This window comes from Sarcophilus harrisii, chromosome 3, assembly GCF_902635505.1.
Source record: "Sarcophilus harrisii chromosome 3, mSarHar1.11, whole genome shotgun sequence".
In the NCBI taxonomy this organism is placed as follows: Eukaryota; Metazoa; Chordata; class Mammalia; order Dasyuromorphia; family Dasyuridae; genus Sarcophilus; species Sarcophilus harrisii.
Genome location: NC_045428.1, coordinates 370,773,970 through 370,795,095, shown reverse-complemented (window position 1 = coordinate 370,795,095; position 21,126 = coordinate 370,773,970). Strand labels below are relative to the sequence as shown.

The 21,126-nt window shown below is 32.9% G+C and overlaps 1 protein-coding gene across 1 annotated transcript in view; it reads right to left on the bottom strand.

The window, feature by feature from the left end:
* Window positions 1-21,126, bottom strand: part of DNAH7 (dynein axonemal heavy chain 7) — a 280,267-nt gene that overhangs the window by 255,724 nt on the left and 3,417 nt on the right. Inside the window, exons 2-4 of the mRNA XM_031960292.1 lie at window positions 16,432-16,494; window positions 9,308-9,410; window positions 8,381-8,528 (exon numbers count right to left, since the gene is read on the bottom strand). Coding sequence (XP_031816152.1) covers window positions 8,381-8,528; window positions 9,308-9,410; window positions 16,432-16,494 — 314 coding nt within the window. The remainder of the gene's footprint in view (window positions 1-8,380; window positions 8,529-9,307; window positions 9,411-16,431; window positions 16,495-21,126) is intronic.

Below are 21,126 nucleotides of genomic sequence, written 5' to 3'. Positions count from 1 at the left end.
TAATTCAAGGTGTCCCAAAAGTCTTAGTGTTGTTTTAAGCCACTTTAAAACTATCACTAAGATTTGGGACAAATTGTATTTTTGTATTTGTGTTTACTATCTATGATTTATTACCAATAAATCCTGTTGTGTGATTTTAGGAGTCCGGTACTGTGTATTTGTTTTTTAAAATATAGAACCAAATTAATACTTAATAAATTATCTCTTGTAAATTATCCAAGGTATTAAATTATCTCAGAAACTAAGTATAAAACATTGACAGGAAAAAAGAAAACACAAAAACAAAAATAAAGTTGGATAATAAAAGTATTACAGGAATTAAAGGAAAACTCAAAGCCAGAGAATGCCTATCAATTGAAGAACAGGTGAATAAGTTGTAGTATATGATCATGATGGGACATTGTTAAGCAAGATCATTCAAAATGAGATGAGCAGAACCCAGAGAACACCGTGTACAATAACAGCAATATTCTAAGGATGATCAAATGTGAAAAACTTTGCTATCTTATCAAGACAATTCCAGAGGACCCATGAGGAAAAATGCTATCCATCTCCAAAGAGAGAACTGATGTAGAATGCAACAAATTGTTTTTATTTTCTTATTTTTATCATTTTATTTTGTTTGTGGGTTTTTTTTGGCTACATGGCTAATAAGGAAATGTTTTGCTTGAATTCACATATATAATTGATATCAAATTGCTTGGCTTCTCAAGGAGTAGGGAGAGATAAGAGGGAAGAAGAGAATTTTGGAAGTCAAAATTATTGTCGAAAAAATATTATATTTAAGTGGTAAATATTTAACCAAATCAATAAAAATAATTTTTAAGAAAAAAAATTTTGTGGGTAGAGAGAAAGAATGTACATAGGAAATATATATAAAGGTTGAAACAAGATCTACCAATTGTACTAGGTATATGCATTGAATAACCATAAAGAACTGAAGATGACTTAAGTATCTGGGTCAGTCCATTTGTCAACCAGCATTTTTTCCTTTAATGTTTTATTTTTCCTCAATGACATGTAAAAATGATTTTTAACATTTAAAAAATTTTAAATTCCAAATTCTCTTCCTTTCTCCTTCCTTTTCCTTTCCCCATCTTGAGAAGGTAAGCAGTTTTGATGTACGCTTAGACATGTGCAATCATGCAAAACGTATTTCCATGTAACTCATGTTGTGAAAGAAAACAAACCAAAAACCATAAGAAAAATTTTAAAAATTGTTCTTTGATCTGCATTTAGACTCCATCAATTATTTATTTAGAAGTGGATAGCATTTTTCATCATAAGTCCTTTGAATTGTCTTGGATCATTGTATTGCTGAGAAGAACTAAATCTTACTGTTGATCATCATACAATAATGTTGTTACAGTATACAATGTTATGCCATCACAATCATTTGCAACATCTTGTTCAGTAATTACTCAATAGATGGATAGCCCCCAATTTCCAATTCTTTGCCACTCCTAAAAGAGCTACTATAAATATTTTTGTACACAAAGATCTTTTTATTTTTTGTCTCTTTCAGATAGTGACCTAGAACAAGGTATTCCTTGGCCAAAGCCATGGTTTTATAGCTCTTTGGGCATCGTTCCAATTTGCTCTACAGAATGGACAAATCAGTATACAACTTCACACAATGCAGTATTGCCTCCATTTTGCCACATCCTTTCCAACATTTGTTATTTTCATGTTCTGTCATAATAGTGGATCTAAAAGGTGTGGGATGGTAGGTTAGAATTGTTTTAAAATTAAAACAATTTAGCATTTGTTAAGTGATTATTATGTGTCATACACTGTGCTAAGTGTTGGCAATACAAATACAAGCAAAAAAAAAAATAGATCGTTCCTGTCCTCAAGAACTTATTTTTTGGTTTGAGTCTTTTTAAATTGGACCTTCTTAGAAGAACCAGCCTGAGATGAGTCATCAGGAGCAGAGGGTACTTCCAGTGTGAGAAGCAGTCCAAGGGTAGAGTGAGCTTCCAAGGTGAGAGAGGTTTCTATAGCATGGTAGACAAAGTTCTGTGAAGATGAGTGAGCAGTGCAGCCTGGAGAGGAACAAAGGTGTCTTTGGCTTGGATATCTTCCTTTAGTTGGAAGTTCTAACTGGAAGGATATGGTTGCCTTTGACAATCATTGGGAACTTCAGAAGAGGAATAGGTTTTTTGGAGAAAGATAATAAAATTTTTGTTTGGATATATTGAGATTGATATGCTTATGAGACATCCAGTTAAAATATGCATAAGCAGTTAATGATTTAGGGATAAAGTTCAGGAAAGAGATATGGCTGATAATACATATATGTATATATTTATATACATACACATATATCTACACACACACACACACATATATATATACATATATATATATAAATCTGAAAATAATTTGCATAGAAGTGATAAATGAACCCATGGAACTCTCATGTAAGGCAATATAGAGGGGAAAAAAGGGAATAGAGATGAGGGCAAAGCACTGGGGGATACTTATACTTAATGGGAATAACAAGGATAAGAATCCAATGATGAAGATAGAATAAGAAAAATCAAATAGAGATGAGAGGAACTAAGGCAGAATAGTGATTAAAAATTCTGGAGAGAGCACTAGAAGAAGGTGTAAATGATGAAAAGAGGGCAATAAGTGTTGAGAGCTGAAAAAATCATTATATATGGCAATTAAAAGATTATTAGAAACTTTGAAAAGAGCAGTTTCAATTGGATGAAGAGGTTAGTGGTCAAGAGAGGGTTAGAACAAATAAAGGGATTTTTCAAGGAATTTAGGAGAGAAGGGAAAAGAATATACAAGTTGAAAGTTAGTGGGGATGGGGTAGGATTAAAGAAGATTTCTTTGTATTTTAAAATAAGGGAGGCAATTTTATGTTTGTAGACAAGAAGGAATTAGTAGATAGAGATTACAATTAGTGAGAGGGTTGTTGATGGAGGAGGCAATCTACTGAAGAAGATGGGATGATCAAAGGTGAATCAAGGGATCAAGTCTTTGGCAAGAAGGACTACTTCTTCAAAGAATAGAGTGGAAGAGATATAGTCAGTAATCATAGGGGGATTTGAGATAAGAAGAAGAGAAGAGAAAGCTATCAATAAATGGACTTAATTTTTTATATTTGAAATATGAAATAAGTGCCTAGCTGATAAGATAGAAGGAGGAGATGTCCATGGATGATTTGAAAAAAAAAAAAAACAGAAATTTTGAAACAGCCATTTTAGTCAATGAGTTAGAGAAATGATTAAGTAAAAGTAAAATATCAAGATTAAGTAAGGAATTACCTTGCTTTATTGAAAGCTCAAATGAGACTAAATAACAAATGGGGAGAAGAAATAAGCATTTATAGAGTGCCTACTATGTGGCAGGTACTGCACTTTAAATACTAATCCTTACATCCTTACAATGATGCTCTGAATTAAGTGCTATTACCACCTTCATATTACATTGGGAAAACTGAGGTAAACAGATCTGCCCAGGATCATACAGTTAATAAGTATCTGAGGCAAAAATCTAGTTTACATGCTAGATCCAAATGTAATACTACCTTCTCCATTAAACTCTACTTCTCTGGCCAAAAGGGCTCCTCTTTTAAAATACTATAATAATTTTCTTGAATAACTCTCAGCACTGATAACAAAATTGCATTATAACATAGCTATTCACATGCATGTAATCTTCTCAAATAGATTCCTTGATCATTAAAGCCATATTGTATGTAGCTTTGCATTCCTCACAATTCCTAACACAAGGCTGAAGACTCAAAGATGATTAAATGAATTATGTCAAGAAGTTTATGTTAATGATAACCTTCTAGATTTCAGATTTGAGTCTCAAATTCTGAAGACTGGACAGATATTACAGCATTAATTTATTGCTCTGGTCTTCCCTTCTTCACCTCCATTTCAGAAATTGCATGCAAGAGCAAGACGCAATAATGGTGAGTTTGAAAGGCAAATAGTTAGCAGGAGAACCGAGTACAAGCAACCTCTTGTCTCATGTCACCAAGTGGTTAAAAAGCCCATATCACCAGACCTTCATTTTGTAATCTTTAATCTTTTTCATCTTTGTAGCAAGAGCAACATGAATTCTGCTAGGCAAAATCTCAGCTGGCGTCAGCCATTACTGTTTCGAAGTACAAATAGAAGAAGAGAAATATACATGGGGAAAATTACACAAATAAATACAGTTTTAAAAATTAATAAATCTTCACATATGTATGCCCCAAACCTCATTTCAAGTGATTTGGTAGGCAGTGATTCCAAGCTTTTATTAGCTTAAGCCTCTAGTTTCCAGCTTTCTCAATAATTTAATGTAATAACATTTCTTTCAAAGTCACCTACAACTGTAAAAAAAATCTCTTAATTCATATTTTATATAACATGTTTATAGAATGTTTAAAAAATTCACAGTAGAAACACTCGTTCACAGAATATTTATTTTGTAGTATTTCAAGGTGAAGTTAAATAGAAAAAGAATATTTTAAATTTAATGCAAATTGTGGCAAGATAACTCATGCCAGGCTTTATTATATGATTATGACATGTTTAAAGAAGAAATTAATCATGCTTGAATTTATCCTGGCAATGAGAAAATAGTGAATATCTGCACTCAGTCACTAATATTCAAGGACTATATGTGAAACAGAATTTACAGATATTTTTAAGGAACTGTGTGATTAACCAATAACATAGTTATTCAATAAATGATGGTGTAAGGTTGTTTGCAATAGGCAAAACTGCAGTAATTTATCTTTTCTTATTTTCCTTGCTCATTTCTTTTTGACCTCACTCTCTCTCATCTATTCTAAAGAGGTTGAGGGGAACTTCCACTTTTTAAAATTAAGCTTTACGTATCACCTCATTTTCAGCACTCTAATTTCAGACATCACCAACCACAGCTCAATACTCAAACTTGCCATTTCCTTTCTTTCCTCCTTCTTTCTCAATACTTCTTCTTTTACTTCTAACTCCTTCCAAACACCACTATCACTATCTTCTATCCCTTTTCTTCTTCCTCCCCCATCCAACTCATTTTCTCCCATTCTCTCATTGTTCTGATGTGAATGGTAGAAGCAAAATTATAGGGACGGAAACATACAAAATAAATTTAAAAGGGAGATATTATCCAGTATTTATTTCTCCTAAGTAAAGGAAGTTTTTTTTTTTTTGGGGGGGGGGTTGTTTTTTTTTGTTTAGTTTTGTTTTTAGAGATTACATCAGAGATCTAAAGTTGGGATACATCTTAGAAGAAATATTAAATGCAATGGGCCATTTACAACCCATAATACTATTGACTGCATTGAAACCAAATGAGACATATCCAATAAAATAAACAAATAAATAGCATTTTATTTAAAATCTTAGTCAATATGTGGCTTGCAGGGATCCTTATATAGGAATTAGCAGTTATTTGAATTTATACTGATGAGGTTAGGTTAAACACTTCCCCATATCTAATAACTGTCAGATCTTTTAGATCCTACTTCCACAATAAGATATTCCTCAAATAGAGTTCTAACCATGTCATCTCTATGCTTAAAAACCTTTGTTATTAAGTACATTTAACAACAAATTTTGTTCATTCTACCTTTCTATTCTTACATTACATTATCTTCCCCTACTATCCTTACCTCATTCTACATTTCAGCCAAATTAGCTCACATCCTTTTTCTCAAATTCAGCATTGTTTCTGCTATTTCTCTACCTTTCCACAGGTTTTGCATTCCATCTGTAGTATCATCCTTCATTTCGGCCTCTCAGAAATTTTATCTTTCTTTAGTATAGATATCACCTCCTAGGTGAAGCACTTCTGATTTCTTTCCCATTCTATAGCTGTTGATTTTTTTTCTCTTCATATTGCTTTGTATCCATCTATCTCTGAATCTATTGTATCCCACCACTACATGTAAACTCTCAAAGTGAGGGATTATTTCATTTTTATTTTTGTATGCCTAAAACTTATCACAATACCTTCCTTACAGTAAAATTCTAAGAAATATCTATTTAATTAAACTAAATAGAATCCCTTGAGTGATGAAACAGAAGCCGCAAATGCCCAGAGATTTCAAATTTGTCAATCATTTTAGCATCCACTTAATTTGAAGGATTTTTAAACTAAAAAAAAAAAAAAACTCATCCAAAATGATTTTGTTTACTTTTCTACCTCACTTTATCCTGCAGCTAATTTTGCCATCAAGAAAGCTCCTACGTCTAGTATCAATATTATTGCTGGACAAAACTATTTAATCTCTTAAAGAGAACAAATTCATAACATTTTCAATACTATTTGCTAGAAATCTATATTTACGTGACTGTTTTTAGGGTTTTGTTTTGTTTTGTTTTGTTTTGTTTTTTTTTGTTAAGGAGTATTATATCTTGATGTTGCTGGCTTATTTGTTTGTTTGTTTTTTTTCATAGCTTTTTATTTACAAGTTGTATGTATGGGTAATTTTACAGCATTGACAATTGCCAAACCTTTTGTTCCAATTTTTCCCCTCCTTCCTCCTACTCTCTCCCCTAGATGGCAGGATGACCAGTAAATGTTAAATATATTAAAGTATAAATTAGATACACAATAAGTATACATGACCCAACCGTTGTTGCTGGCTTGACAAGATGACATCCCAAACTTTCATTTTCGAGCAAAAATCTGGTGCTATATACTTAGAAATTTAAAAATTAATAGCAAAATGTCATACAAACTTTTTACTTTGGAAATGTTTTTATATTTCTCAATCCTGTTTTTAATCACAAATATTTATACAATATTTTATATAAAATCATTTTTCCATCACCAAATGAGCCAAAAATAACAATTTAGTTGCCTGTAAACTATTTAAAAAAACACAATAAATTCAGATTTTAATTCTTTACCATTCTCATCTTTCTTTCTTTTTTTTCCCTGTAATGTATTTCATCCTACCTGGCTTTTTTCTTTTATATTTTTACATCTTTCAACATATTTAGTTCCTTCAACATTTCCATCGTCCTGGATTCTCTATGCCCAGGATCTTGACTTTTTTTTTTTTTTTGTCTTTCTTCTACCCTTTCTTTCATAGCTAAAATCTGGTTAATAGTAGGACAGGAACTTCCAGGATCTAGAGATCAAATAAGAATTGAGCATAAGATTTTGGGAAGATTTGAGGAACAGCTAGCACTATGTAGTCCAGGCTGGGAATAAGTATCAGAGAAATTTATCAGTAGGATACAAGTATAGATTAAGCATCAAACAAGGAACAATCTCTATGAACTGAAAAAGATGTTTGTCGCACATGATTTTTTAAATCATTCTAAATAGACAGAAATTCCTGTTATATTTCATGTTTGATCTCTAGTCTATGTTTTTAAACTGTTATCCCCAGTTATCTTTATTCCCTAGCCTCCTATACCACAATTTGGGTCTTTAGTTGGGTGTCAACAATATAAAGAGAACTCTAACTCCTTGTTAGTTAATTGAGAACCATAAGAACACTAAAGTCAGGTTAACATTAAAAAAACTTAAAAAAAAACCATAAAAACATTTTTAAACCTTTATCCTCTGCCAAAATATCTGATATTTGGAAGTTCAAATCTTTAATAAAACATTTTGAGTATTTTATAGCAATAAATTACCAAAAATTAGTGTTGTTCATGTTCCTTTTGCCACTTTAAAGCATGATTATGGTGCCTCCAGTGTCCCATCTTGTCTTGTGCAAATATCCATCACCATTTCTTTACTCTTCAAGTCAGAAAAATAACTGTAAGTGTAATGGGGTTCTGTGAAAAGTAACTGTATCATGCCACATGTGTAAATTGTGGCATGAGCCCTGACAAAATAGTCATTAGTCTTCAAGCTCAATACCTTCTGAATTCTTTGATATTAGTAACTTCTAAGAGTCACAACAAACAATAAAGCAATAGTTAGGAAATATTTAGAAAAGTCTAAAGAGAAGGAACATCTATGCTGCTCTCTGAAAACATCACAAAATAGTCGTCCACTTAGGCTGGGCCTTCTCACCTTGCTACTCTCCTTCTTTTGTCCATCGACCTCAGTAGACAGGACCTCTAGGTGTTGAAAAAATCTGTGCTAGAATCTCCCATAAGTCTCAGTGACCACCATCAAAATTCCCATTATTCCACTCATCAACCAACACAGAGCACTGAGATATTTAGGGTGTATACACCTTTTTAGGAGCTTAACCATGACTTAGTAAGGTTTGAATAATGCCCTTTCACATTTAAATATATTGAAAACCCTATGCTAGCATGTAATGCTTTTATACATATAATTTCTGATGGTAATGTATACTTTGCATCCTTTGGTTTAAATCTTTAAAAACTTGCTCAAGTTTTTGACTATTTTAACTCATAAAAACAAATTTATAATAATTCATGAGACTTACATAATGACGTTAACAAGAGCACTTCTAAAATGTTCACGTTCTTTACGGGGATTTTTGCCTTTTCCTTTTGGAGATGGTCCAGGAAGATTTTCATCAAAATGTTGTTCCCGTTTTTTGCCCTTTTTTGCTATATGCTCCATGTAGTTCGCTTAAATATATACAAAGATGATTACTAAGACAATAATGCTTGACACTTAAATATTCTGAATAAAATGCTATTTTTAAAAATAATAGTTTGATAATCTGTAAGATAATACAAATAAATCTTTTGCAATCACATTCTATTACATTTTACTTTTTTCTTTTCATAATTAAAATCTTATCTATTGCAAGAAAAAGGTTGTTTAAAGAAAATGTGTCAAGACTAATCATAACTTAAGATGAAGTCATAATGTACCCAATTTTCAACATAATCTTTTATGCTTAAAATCTCAAAGTTAAAACTTGTGAATAAAATATATATAAAACTATTTTAGTAAATACACTGAACCATACTTAATCATTATTACTTCGAGCTTTAATGACATTTGCTTTATAATTTATAATGGAAAATGCTTTAATGAACTATAACTTTTGGAAAATTTTTGTATTTTTAAGTGAAATTCCTCTAAGGAAAAATTCATCCTAATTTTTCATGCAAAGAATATTAAAATATATGAATTCTCAGAATGCCCTATTTGTAATGTGACTAAGTAATATTACAAGTCATCATGGTTTCTAAAATAGCAGCTCTTGTGGCATTTATAACTATATGAAAAATTAGTAGATACATTCATTTAAGAGAAAACATTTAAATGGATTTTTTCTATTAGAAAAAACATCATGACTGTGACCCAACTTTATTGCTTTACTGACCATATTTACCATGATCAGTAAATTTTTCTTTGAAAAATTTCTCTAAATGTAAATTAGAAATGAGGATCTTACCAGGAGATCGTTCATTTTTAATAGTGTAGTCTTCGTCATCTTCCTCGTCTACTCTCAATTGGAATGAAGGAGCTGCCTGTTGCCATTGGGGTTTAGAACTTATCTAAAAACAATGAATAAAGTCTTTAAGAGACAGTAGTATAATTACATGCCTATTTTAAATTTTTCATGAAATTTGAGATGTTATTAATAATAAAGTATTTTCAAAAGTAATTTCAAAGTAATTGAAACTGATAGTAATACTAGAAGAACAGAACAGACCAACAGATTGCGTTATATATGTGAAAGTTCTAAGATATAGTATCAAAATCACTGCAGTCGGTCCATACAAGTAATGCTTTAGGTTCTAAAAGAGGAATTTCAATAGCTAATATTTGTTACATGGGTCTTTCATATTTTGTTACAAATGTTCTAGAATTCCCCTAACTACTCTTGCTCATATGCTTACTCCATTCCTTAAGGGCAGTTATATGGTACAAATACTTGGCCTGGAGACTGGGAGACATCTTCCTGAATTCAAATCTGGCTTCAGACACTTGCTGTATCATCCTGGATGAGTTACTTAACCCTGTTTGCCTCAGTTTCCCAATCTGTAAAATGAGTCAGAGAAGCAAATGGCAAACCACTCCAGTATTTTTGCCAAGAAAAACCCAAATGGGGATCACAAAAAGTCTGAAATGACAGCACCAACAACAGGTTAGAAATCCACTGTTCTCACTATTCCTACTGAATAAGAATAATCACAACAAAAGAATGGGTGGGTTGGGAAAGGAAAGAACAAGTACCTTAGAAGAAAGCAGACTTAAAAAGAAAAGAAAAAAAAAAAAAGAAAATACCACATGGAGAAGAATGCCTTTTTAGATTTTTCAAATTTAGACTCCATTCAATCTACCAGAAACTAACCAAAATTGGCCTTGCTCTGACCCTTGTACAAGATTAAGAAGGCAAAGAAAATAATACACTATTACTACCATTACCATCAAATTATTTGAAGAGGGAAGCCCTTTCTCACCAATAAATACCATTTGCTGCAAATAGTATATTATACTATTTTATACCTGTATTATAAGAAGTAACCCTTTTCTTCTACTAGGTCCTGTGAATAATTAGGATAAGGACAATAACTAAAGAATTCCACAAGAATAAAATCTTGTGACCCCAGAACAAATATATTATAAAATCCTCAAGAAATTTTCAGCCCTGAAATCAGGAGAATCTGAGTTCAAATCTGGTCTCAGACACTCAACACTTCCTAGCTGTGTGAGCCCCAATGGCCTCAGCAAAAAAAATAAAAAATAAAAAATAAAAATAATTAAATTAAATTTCAAAATAGTTCCTCATCTTGCCATTCCTAATTTCAGGAGCTCCTCAGAGGATAATCTGTATTTTCTGCAAAGCTATTAACCTATTCATATATCATAGACATTCACTTGCCCTTTATGGTCTTGCACAGGATTGAAAACTCAGGGAAAAAATCAACATATTGAGATAAACCTGCATTGACAAAGGGAGGGTGTCCAGGATTAAGGAGTGATGGTCCTACTAAAAATGTAATATTTTGTTTCTGTTTTTTAGCATAGGGCATCACATTTTAAAAAGAAAACTGATAATCTTGAGAACATATAGAAGAGGAAAACCAGGATGGCTTAGAGATTACTTTAAAGAAATGAAATTTATTTTAAAGTGTGAAGGTTTTCTGGAGGCAGCCTTAGTCTCAGTTGAAATAAATAATTACTCCAAAATCGCAGCCAGCTGATAAAAGATCTGAACTTTTATTGTGTCCTTCAATATAGCCCTGTTAGCTCAGAGACCTATCTCTCCCTATCTTGCAGAGTTCTGCAAGAGATCTTGCAGCTTTGTCCTTGACTTCTGCCTCTGCTTTCTTCAGCCTCCAGCCAGCACCAAAGTAGAAGATATGATGAATCTCTCTTGCCTCAAAGATAGGGCTTGTAGGCTTCCTCCCAGAGTGCTCCTCTCTGACCCTAGTCGATGGTAGAAAACTCCCTCAAGTAACTAACTCAAGTAAGTCCCCAAGCTCCAAGAGCTCCCTCTATATATGTGATCTCCCAAAGGTTAACTCTGCCTTCTGGAGAGAGAGGGATTCTGGATTATCTCCCAGAGTGCTCTCTGGCCCTAAGGGAGGTGTGAATTTGGTTATCTCATTCTAAATCCTGAATTCTCCCAAACCTGTGAACTCCATTGAGTACTTAGATACTTATAGATATATATTATATATATTATATTATTTATATTAATTATTAATTAATTAATAATTGATACAATTAATATATAATATATTATAAATAATATATAATATATTATATATATATATATATATATTATAGCTACTTATTTGTCTAGTTGTTTTCCTTCCAAAGAATGCAAGTTCCTTAAGGGAAAAGAATATTTGGTGATTCATCTTGTTTTTAATCCTTAGAAAATGCAGAGAGTTTTGAACATGGGCCTTTAATTTTTTTTTTTCAATTTCATACAAAAATTTTTTGTTTCTTTCTAAATTTTAAGCATTATATTCTCATCTTCCCTCCTCTCCCACCTCCTTGACAAGGGGTGCAATTTGATATAGATTACATATGTACAATCATGAAAAATATTTCCACATTAGAAGTGTTTTTCCAATGAGATATTTCACATTTGTTTCTATTTTTTCATTTCTTAAATTTTGTTTTACAGTTTCTTGGTGTCTCATGGAATCATGAGACTTTCTCAATTCTATTTTTTAAGGAATTATTTTCTTCTTTAAGTTTTTGTACCTCTTTTTTTTTTATTTGGCCAATTTTATTTCTTAAATTGTTCTTTTCTTCAGTGAATTTTTGTGATCTCTTTTTCAATGTGTCCAGTTCTGCTTTTTGAGGTGTTTTTTTATCTTCAGTGGATTTTCATCTCTCTTTTATCATTTGTTCAATTTTTTTATGCCTCTTTTTACTAAGCTATTTGATTCTGTTTTCATAATTTTCCTGTATCACTCATTTCTTTCTCCAATTTTTCCTTTACCTCTCTTTTATTTGATTTCAAAAATCCTTTTTGACCTCTTCCAGGAATTATTATGCAGCTGTTTTGACTTCCTTGTCTTCTGAGTTTGTGTCTTTATCTTCTCTATCACCATAGTTAACTTTCTATGGTCAAATTATTTTCTTCTTGTTTGCTCATTTTCCAATCTATTTCTTAATTTTTGACTTAATGTTAAAGTTGGTCCCTAAACTTCAGGACTTCTATGTTGCTATTTTCAGAGATAGTTCTAGAGGTTTTTGTTTTTAGGGATGATCAAGGGAAAGGTATGGTCACTGCCCTCCCAGTCTGTTTTCGGGTCTTAATCTAAGAAAGGACCTTGTTCTCCTATAAGCACCAGTGCTAGTACTCCTCCTCTAGCTAGGATTTTGACCAGGTTCCTCCTTCAGTCACAATTGCTACTGTTTCCCTCTATCTTAGAATTGATACAATGTCCTTATTCCCCCATGAGTAACAACAACTACTTCTCTCTGTCTCATAACTTCAAACCAGGACCCTTGCTCCTCTGTAGCCACAAATGCTATCACTCCTTTTGGCCTGAGACTTCAACTGGGAACTATGTATGGGCAATGCAACAGTGTGAGGAACCCAGCACTAGCTAAGGTCCCCTGCAATCTCCTTACTGAATTGTCCAACGCCTCTCCCTGTCTTTGGGATGAGAGCTTCCAAATGCAACCACCTCAAAGACAGCTTCAGGCTTCCTGGGGCATAGCCTGTGCTGTGCTTCTGCCTTGTGTTCCAGGCCCATTAGACCACCACTACAATGAGACAGACTTTTCCCAGTGATCTCTTAAGTTGTTTTAAACCAGAAAATTGATTTATGAACCTTTTGTTTGTTCTGCCACTGCAGTATTTAATTTGAGGCAATAGTTTAGTTTGCAGGGGAATTTGGGAGAGCTCAATTGAGTGCTTCTGTTATCTACCAGCTTGGTTCTACCTCCAACATAACCACTTTGAGTATTCTCCTTTCCTACTTTCCAATCTACTAATCATAGACTTCTGATTCAGTGACACTGACCTACATGTTATTCCTTTTACAAAACACTCTAAATACTACCTATCTTTTCATTAATTGTAAGCAATGACTACCTGCCTGCCCTTCTTTGTTCTGTCCACATGGGGAAATTATACCCTTATATGTGGGTTCTCTTCTTAAAAGAATATAAATTTTGATTACTTAAACTCATAAGATATCTTGGGGTTGGTGGCTAGATTTTTTTTTCTTCTTCCCTACTTCTTTATTCAATTTTTTTAAAAATAAAAACTAGAACAATCGACTCTTCTGTCCCATGTAATTTCATTTATGATTCCTTGAAATAGAGCTCCAAAAAACAAGACTTTGATAAAGCCTATTGGATTTAAACAAAGCTACTTGATTATGTCTTTAAGCCCAAATCACACTGGCTTTCACTGACTGGCCAGTAATAACTTCCAGTCCAAGACTCAAGGCACTGACTGCCTTTTGGTTCCTTTGGAATCTCTGCTTACTTTGCACAGTCCTGCCTCACTTAAATTCAATTCATTTGCAAGTCAGGACATCACTTTTCTGATGTCATTGGTCCTCTTCCAGAAAGAAGGACATTCTGGTCCTTGAGTTTTAGTGCATCCAAGTGAGTGTAAATAGCAATTGTTTCTATTCTGGACAGAAACCCTGAAGATCTTCCCCCCAGATTGATATATATATTTTTTCTGAGTAGGCAAACTAAGCCATCTTTTTCTTATCTAGTCTAAATCACTGAATATATATTGTCTCCAACAAATTCACATCTGGGAAAAACTTTAGTTTAAAAAGGACAAAGTCTTTCCCTGCATCTGAGACCACCTCCAGTTATTCTGAACTCTGTCTTGCCACTAGATCCAGATAACTAAAGTAGAGAATGAAACTGATGCCTTTGGCACAGCCCTACTTCACTTAAATCCAATTCACTTGCAAGTCAAGGTATCTTCCTGATGTCATTGATTCTCTTTGAAAAACAAAAGACAAAAAATAACCATCACCAAAGCCTGAAATTCCCTCCCAGAAATCTTTATCTCTTGGTTTCCTTAACTTCTCAGAATCTCAACTAAAATCCTACCTTACATGAGAAACCTTTCCCCAAAACCCTCAATGCCTTTCCTCTGTAATTACCTCCAATTGTCCCTGAATAATATATCTTGTTTAGATATCTCTATGTACATATTGTCTTTCCCTCAATGAAACTTCTCTTATGAGTTTCTTCAGGTCAGAGATTGTTTTTGCCTTTCTTTGTAGCACCAGAATTTAGCAATATCATCTATAATATTCTCATTTCAAAAAAAAAATGCTAGTTGACTTTACATGTCCAAAATCACAAATATGGCTGGCAGTTTTTCAACCTATGAACATTTATTAATTCTTTACTATGAACCAGACATTATACTAAGCACTAGAGATTGTAGTTTCTTGTTATTATTTGCTGTTTGTCCTTCATTCTGGAAGAGGACCGATGACATCAGAAAAGTGATGTCCTGACTTGCAAATGAATTGAATTTAAGTGAGGCAGGGCTGTGCAAAGTAACCAGAGATCCCAAAGGAACCAAAAGGCAGTCAGTGTCTTCAAAGAGTTCACCATCTACTCAAGAAGACAATAAACAAACATATTTATGTGACTGTATGTATGTACATTTGCAAATGTTTTTATATTTACATTTATATATTGATATACTATGAAAAAGGAAAAATAGGAAATAATGAAAGATGGTTAAGTATTAAAATTAAAAGATGTTGGAAAAGGCTTCTTATATGGTGGTATCAAATTAAAATAGAAATGAGAGGCCAACTATACATAAGGATTCCTGCAGGCTGCATATTGACTTAAAAAACCACAAACCACATGCTAACATTTTCTATATTCTATTGTATTTTTATTTACTTTATAAAATACTTCCCAATTAAATTTTAATCTGGTTATTGCAACTGGAGATGGGGCATAGAGAGCAGGAAGTAATTTGACACTTCTAAAGAAGATGGGACTTTATTTGGGACTTAAAAAATGCCTGAGAAGATAATAAGAGGAAATGATGAAAGAGAACATTTCAATTTGGGGGGAGACAGCCAGTAGAGTCTCAATGTCCTGATTTTTAATCTGATCCTCTTTTGACTATTTGCCCCTATCAAAAAAAAAATTGTATTTGGAATGGACAAAGCTTTGTGAAGTTTTGTGGGCTGACCTGTTTAGATTTGTGATGAAATCACTATGGGCTCCAGAGAGTATAGAAACTGACTCCCATTTGAGATTTGGTCAACAAAAATGAAGTACTTAATATGTACCAGGTACTATGCTAATCATTAGAGATATTAAAAAGGCAAAAAAAAAATCATTAGAGATATAAAAAAGGGAAGAACAGTAATTTCTCAGCAGTTTATAATTTGAGAGAGAGCTGCTAGAACAGTGATTTGCCTTGAGTCACACAGCTAGTATGCCATAAGCGGACTTAGACCTGAGTTTCCTGATTCCCAGGCCACCTATCTATCCACTCTGCCATGTGTTATGTTTTATGCATAGTTACTATTTTAGATAGAATATTTAATTAACCCCATTTCCTAAACCTGCTGAGGAATTGGGTTTTTGTAACTTTTTCTCAAGAAATTTGAAATATATAATTTCTTTAAAAGTTAATGAAGTATGAAGTGATTCAGGCCAATTCCAATAGACTTATGATGGAGAGTCAGCTGCATCCAGAAAGAGAACTTTGGGGACTAAATGTGGATCACAGTATAGTATTTTCACCTTTTTTGTTGTTTGCTTGCTTTTTGTTTTCTTTCTCATTTTCTCTCCTTTCTGATCTGATTTTTCTTGGGCAGCATAATAATTGTGGAAATACATATAAAAGAATTGTACATACATGTTTAACATATATTGGATAACTTGCTGTCTAAGGGAGGGGGTGAAGGGAAGGGAGGGAGAAAAAATTTGGAACAAGGTTTTGCGAGGGTGAAGGCTGAAAACCATGCATATATTTTGAAAGTAAAAAGCTAATGAAGTTGTTTCCTTAATTGAGAATCACTGAGTTTATTTCAAATTTGAAAACTTATCATCAATGTTGAAGAAAATATATAAGAAAAATGTGTAAATTACCGGTGCCAACTGTGGCAAAAATTTGGTTGGTGTTTTGCTTCTTTCTTTACTTGGTGTTTTCTCCTATATGGGAAATAAGGAAAACCAAAATTGTTTAGTATGAAAGTAATAAAGTCTTAGGTCAATTATACAAATGTATAATGTCTTCTAATTTAATATCCATTATCCATATCCAAGGCCAATCTTATGCATTTTTTTTTTTTTTTAACAAATCCAGTTTGTCTTTAGAAAAGCTCAATCCTTGATGCTCCTTGTTTTTCAATGGTGGTCTTTTAACACCTGACCTATTTTGACAACACTCCTATTTCATTGTGGGATGACTTGTCTTAAAGGTTTATCTAGGAGCATTTCCTACCTAAAATACGTAACTATGTACAGCCCAGAACCAATGCCATTTTCATTTTACCCTGAGCAATCATTGATTGCTATATTTAGAAGGCTCCATCTAAGAACTCTTCACCTTCCTACACTTCCAGTACCCCATAGCTTGGTCTGGTCTCACCAATTAAACTTATTTGTCCTAAATTTCTTCCCATTGGACCATGTTCTTTGTATCCCCAATGTGATAATTCACTATCTTGTGAATTACTCTATACTAATGGGACCACTTAATTTTGTGGGAGTAAAGATGAAAACTTCATCAAACAAGAACAAAAATAAAAGATAACATGGAAATTCCATGATAGAGATCATGACTTCAGCTCTACTTTCCTTGCCAGTTGAACATCTCCCTACTGATGTTCTATCTTCACCTCAGGCTCAATATGTCAAAATCCAAACACAAATCCAAAACACATTAAAGACTCAGTCTTTTGTGACTATTTACTTTCTCTCATCCCTCAAATTCAATCAGTTATCCCATATCATCTGTATGATCTTCAAAATATTACTCAAATTTGTGCTCTTCTTTCCAATTCTATTACTATTAACCCATTTTAGGCCTTTAATATCACCTGGAATAATTTGACAATCTCCTAATTGGTCTCTCCCCTCTATAACCTATTTTTTTACTACCTTCAGGATAATCTTCCTAACATATCATACCATCCTCCTTCAAAAATATTCAATTGCTTTTCTGAATCAGCCAATAAAATACTAACTTTTTAGCCCAGAAGTCAAGGCTCTACAAAATTCAACTCATTTTAACAAACATTTATTAAGCATTTATACCATCTAAGGTATTGTACTGATTTAGGGATAAAATGACAAAAATGAAAGTTTTTCCTTTAGTGGAGATTATTCAGTTCCTTTGTTTTCAACCAACCACTTCAATTTTATCTCATCCTATTTCACCATGTGAATTCTATCCTAATCAAACCAGATAACTTTTGTTGTTGTTGTTCAGTCATTTCAGTCTTTATGACCTCATTTGAGGTTTTTTGGTTTTTGGTTTTTGCAAAGATATTGGACTGGTTTGCTACTTCCTTCTCTGGAGCAAAGGTCAAGTGACATGTATAAGATCATTGAGCTAGGACATTTCTGAGGCTGGATTTGAATTCAGGTCTTCCTGTCTCCAAGTCTCGTACTCTATCCACTAGGCAACCCAGCTATCATTTGCTAATCGTGTCTTGTCCTTTACTATGTTGGTGTCTTCCCTATCCCCATATAAAGTTTTTTTTCTTATATCTCAAGTCTGTTAAAATCATTTCCTTTTTTCAGTCCTCAGATCACACACCATCTCTTGTATTAAGTCCTTATTAATTCCACCAGTATAAGGAATTTTAACCTCTTCAAAATCTTTTATACTTCTCCACTATAATTCACTAACCACAATTTTTGTTCACTAGCTCTCGCTATAGCTTCCTAGGGTCAAACACTATAGTTTCCTAGATTACAAGATCATAATTGGTCTCCCTGTATCCTGTCTCTTCCATATCCAAACTACCTTTTACATCCAGGTATCAAAGTGTTATTCCCAATACACATTTCTAACCATGTCACTCCCCTACTCAAGAATTAGTGGCCCTGTATTGCTCCTAAGATAAAATACAAATTGTTCTGGCTTTGGCATTTAAAGTGATTTAAAATCTGGCTCCACTCTATCTTTCCAGACTTATTATATATTACACTCTTTCACATACTCTACAACCAGATAAACTGGTCTTTGAGCTCTCACATAAGATCCACCAACTCTCCTTTCTGTGTCTCAGTACTACAATTTGTTTCTCATGTCTAGAATTAAATCCCCCTTAAAACCCTAATTTCTCATAAAGTTCAATTCAATGTTGCTTCCCACCTTAGGTCTTGCCTCAACCTCCCAATCTAGTCCCTCTCTCCTTTCCTTCCCAAACTGCCTTATAATTGACCAACTGGGTCTTGGCCTGGGACCTATTATTGGCCAATCAATGAGAGCCAGAATGATTTGGGTTTAAGGCATGATCCTTAAGAAAGAAATCTAGCCAGTAAACACTAAGATATCTTGGGAGGTTTCAGAGATGGAAAAACAAACAAACAAACAACAACAACAACAACAACAACAAAACTTTTTACATTCCTTTGGGCAGAACACCCAAAGGTAAGAGTATGATTTCCTATGAAAAAAGGAAGGGAAGGGAAGGAAAAGGAATGGAAAAAAGGAAGGCAAGAGAAAGGAAAGAAAGGGAAAAGAAAGTAAGAGAAGGGAAAGGAGGTAGAAAGGAAGTTAGATAAGAAGGAAGGAAGGAAAAAAGGGAGGGAGGGAGGAAGGAAGAAAGAACAGAATGTCATGATCCTCTTCATGAACAAAGAACAAATAACAACTGCCTTATAATTACTTTACACTTAATTGTATACAGGTTGTTTTCCCCAACAGAATGCAAGCTCCCCGAGAATAGGAACTTTCATTTTTGTCTTCATATCCCTAGGAACTAGCACACAGTAGGTGCTGAATAAATACTTATATTTACTTCATGTCCTGATTGATTATCACATATGACTATACCTGGAATTCTCTTCTGCACCTAAAAATAATACATTATATTATAGTTACTTTCAAAAACCAGTGTACAATAATGTGAAAGAATGAATTCTGACATTTACATGTAAGACAACTACTTCATTTTTATGTGAGAATCATTATACCTAAAGTATAGCTGAATTGGATGCTACAATTTATGTAACTCAATTGGAAAAAAAAACTAGAAATTGTGACCCTTATCAATATTCTGCATGATCCTCAAGACAGTTGTATGGGATGATTACTTTCTTGTAATTAATATTCATACTTTACTTTTATTAATAAGTCAGTGCTACAAAACAGCAATTTTTAGATATGAAATACACACACATTTAGAAAATAGTACAAAGTAACCTTCTAAAGGGCAAGCAACATTTCATTTTTGTCCCCAGTACCTAGTCTTTATATAATTGGCTCTCAATAAATGTTTGCTGAAGTGGACTTAATGTAAAAAGCAAGTTCTAAAAATTTTTAGGTTCTAGAACCATAGTAAATTGACATTTTGAAGGCCATCTAGTCCAACCCCCTCCTTTGATAGATGAGAAAACTAAGACCCAGGGTCATACAGATTTTGATGATAGAGCCTAGTCAAGCCATAGTAGTTACTGTCATAATTTTATGACAATTAACAAACTGTATGAAATTCATTGAAAAATGTGTATCTTTAAAAAGCTGAGAGAACTTGAACTAAGATCTAAAATATCTGATTTGGTTTATATTTTTAAATTAAAATTAAAATGAGAACAACTGCATGTTGTTTATATGTCTTTTTTAAATATCCTACTAACAAGAATTGAAAGTGCACACACTGAACTTTCCTATTCTTGAATGATGCCATCTTAGGATCAACTTTCCACTAATGAGATGAATAGATTAAAATTTCCTTCAACAAAAAATGCTTTTACCACTGTTCACATTTTCAAACAGAATGAATATGTAAGTAAATTTCAAAGAAAAAGCATATTTCATGTTCTGAAGTTAAATACATTCTGTTTACTAAGCCATAATTTATTCTTTTCTGAAAGAAAGGAAAACTGGTCTAGATTATTATAAATAAAATAATTAATTTTTATTATTATAATCATCATATATACATTATATAATACATATTTTATAATTATTATAAACAAAATAAATGTCCAGAGAACATTTAAAAAAAATCACATTTCGACTAAAATAGAGTGAGAATGCCCTCTACTGTTTTTAAAAAACAATAGCATATCACTTTGTAGGCTCATACCAGTTCCTCCAAAGTGTAAATATCTCAGAAGAATATCCAAACAAAAGATAATTCAGTATTATAGGTTACGTTTTCAGGGGATTTTTTCATCACAATATTCACAAAGATGAAGTAGAAACATTTCTGAAATTAAATATCTAGAGTTAGTCAAATGAAGAAAAAGAGATTAATGACATTTTCAAGATCACTCAGTGGCAGAGCTCAGCTGATGCTCAGGTGGTATCACACACAAGCCATTCTAGGATAGTATCCAAAGTTTTTAAAAGCTTCTCAGCTGGCATAGAACCTAGGCTCCCTTCCATGGCATGATGAAATATAAGAGTAATGGAGTTTTACCTTAATTGCAAATAAAAAAATGTATTAGCTTGTAGAAATGTTTAAAAAAATCTTCACTTTCTCCAAATCCCACTCCTCCCCAATTGGAAAAGGTCATTTTATCAGTGTTCTCAAAAAATATTTGATGGTGATCAATCAATAAAAGCATTTATAAATGTTTACTATTTTCCATGTACACTACTAA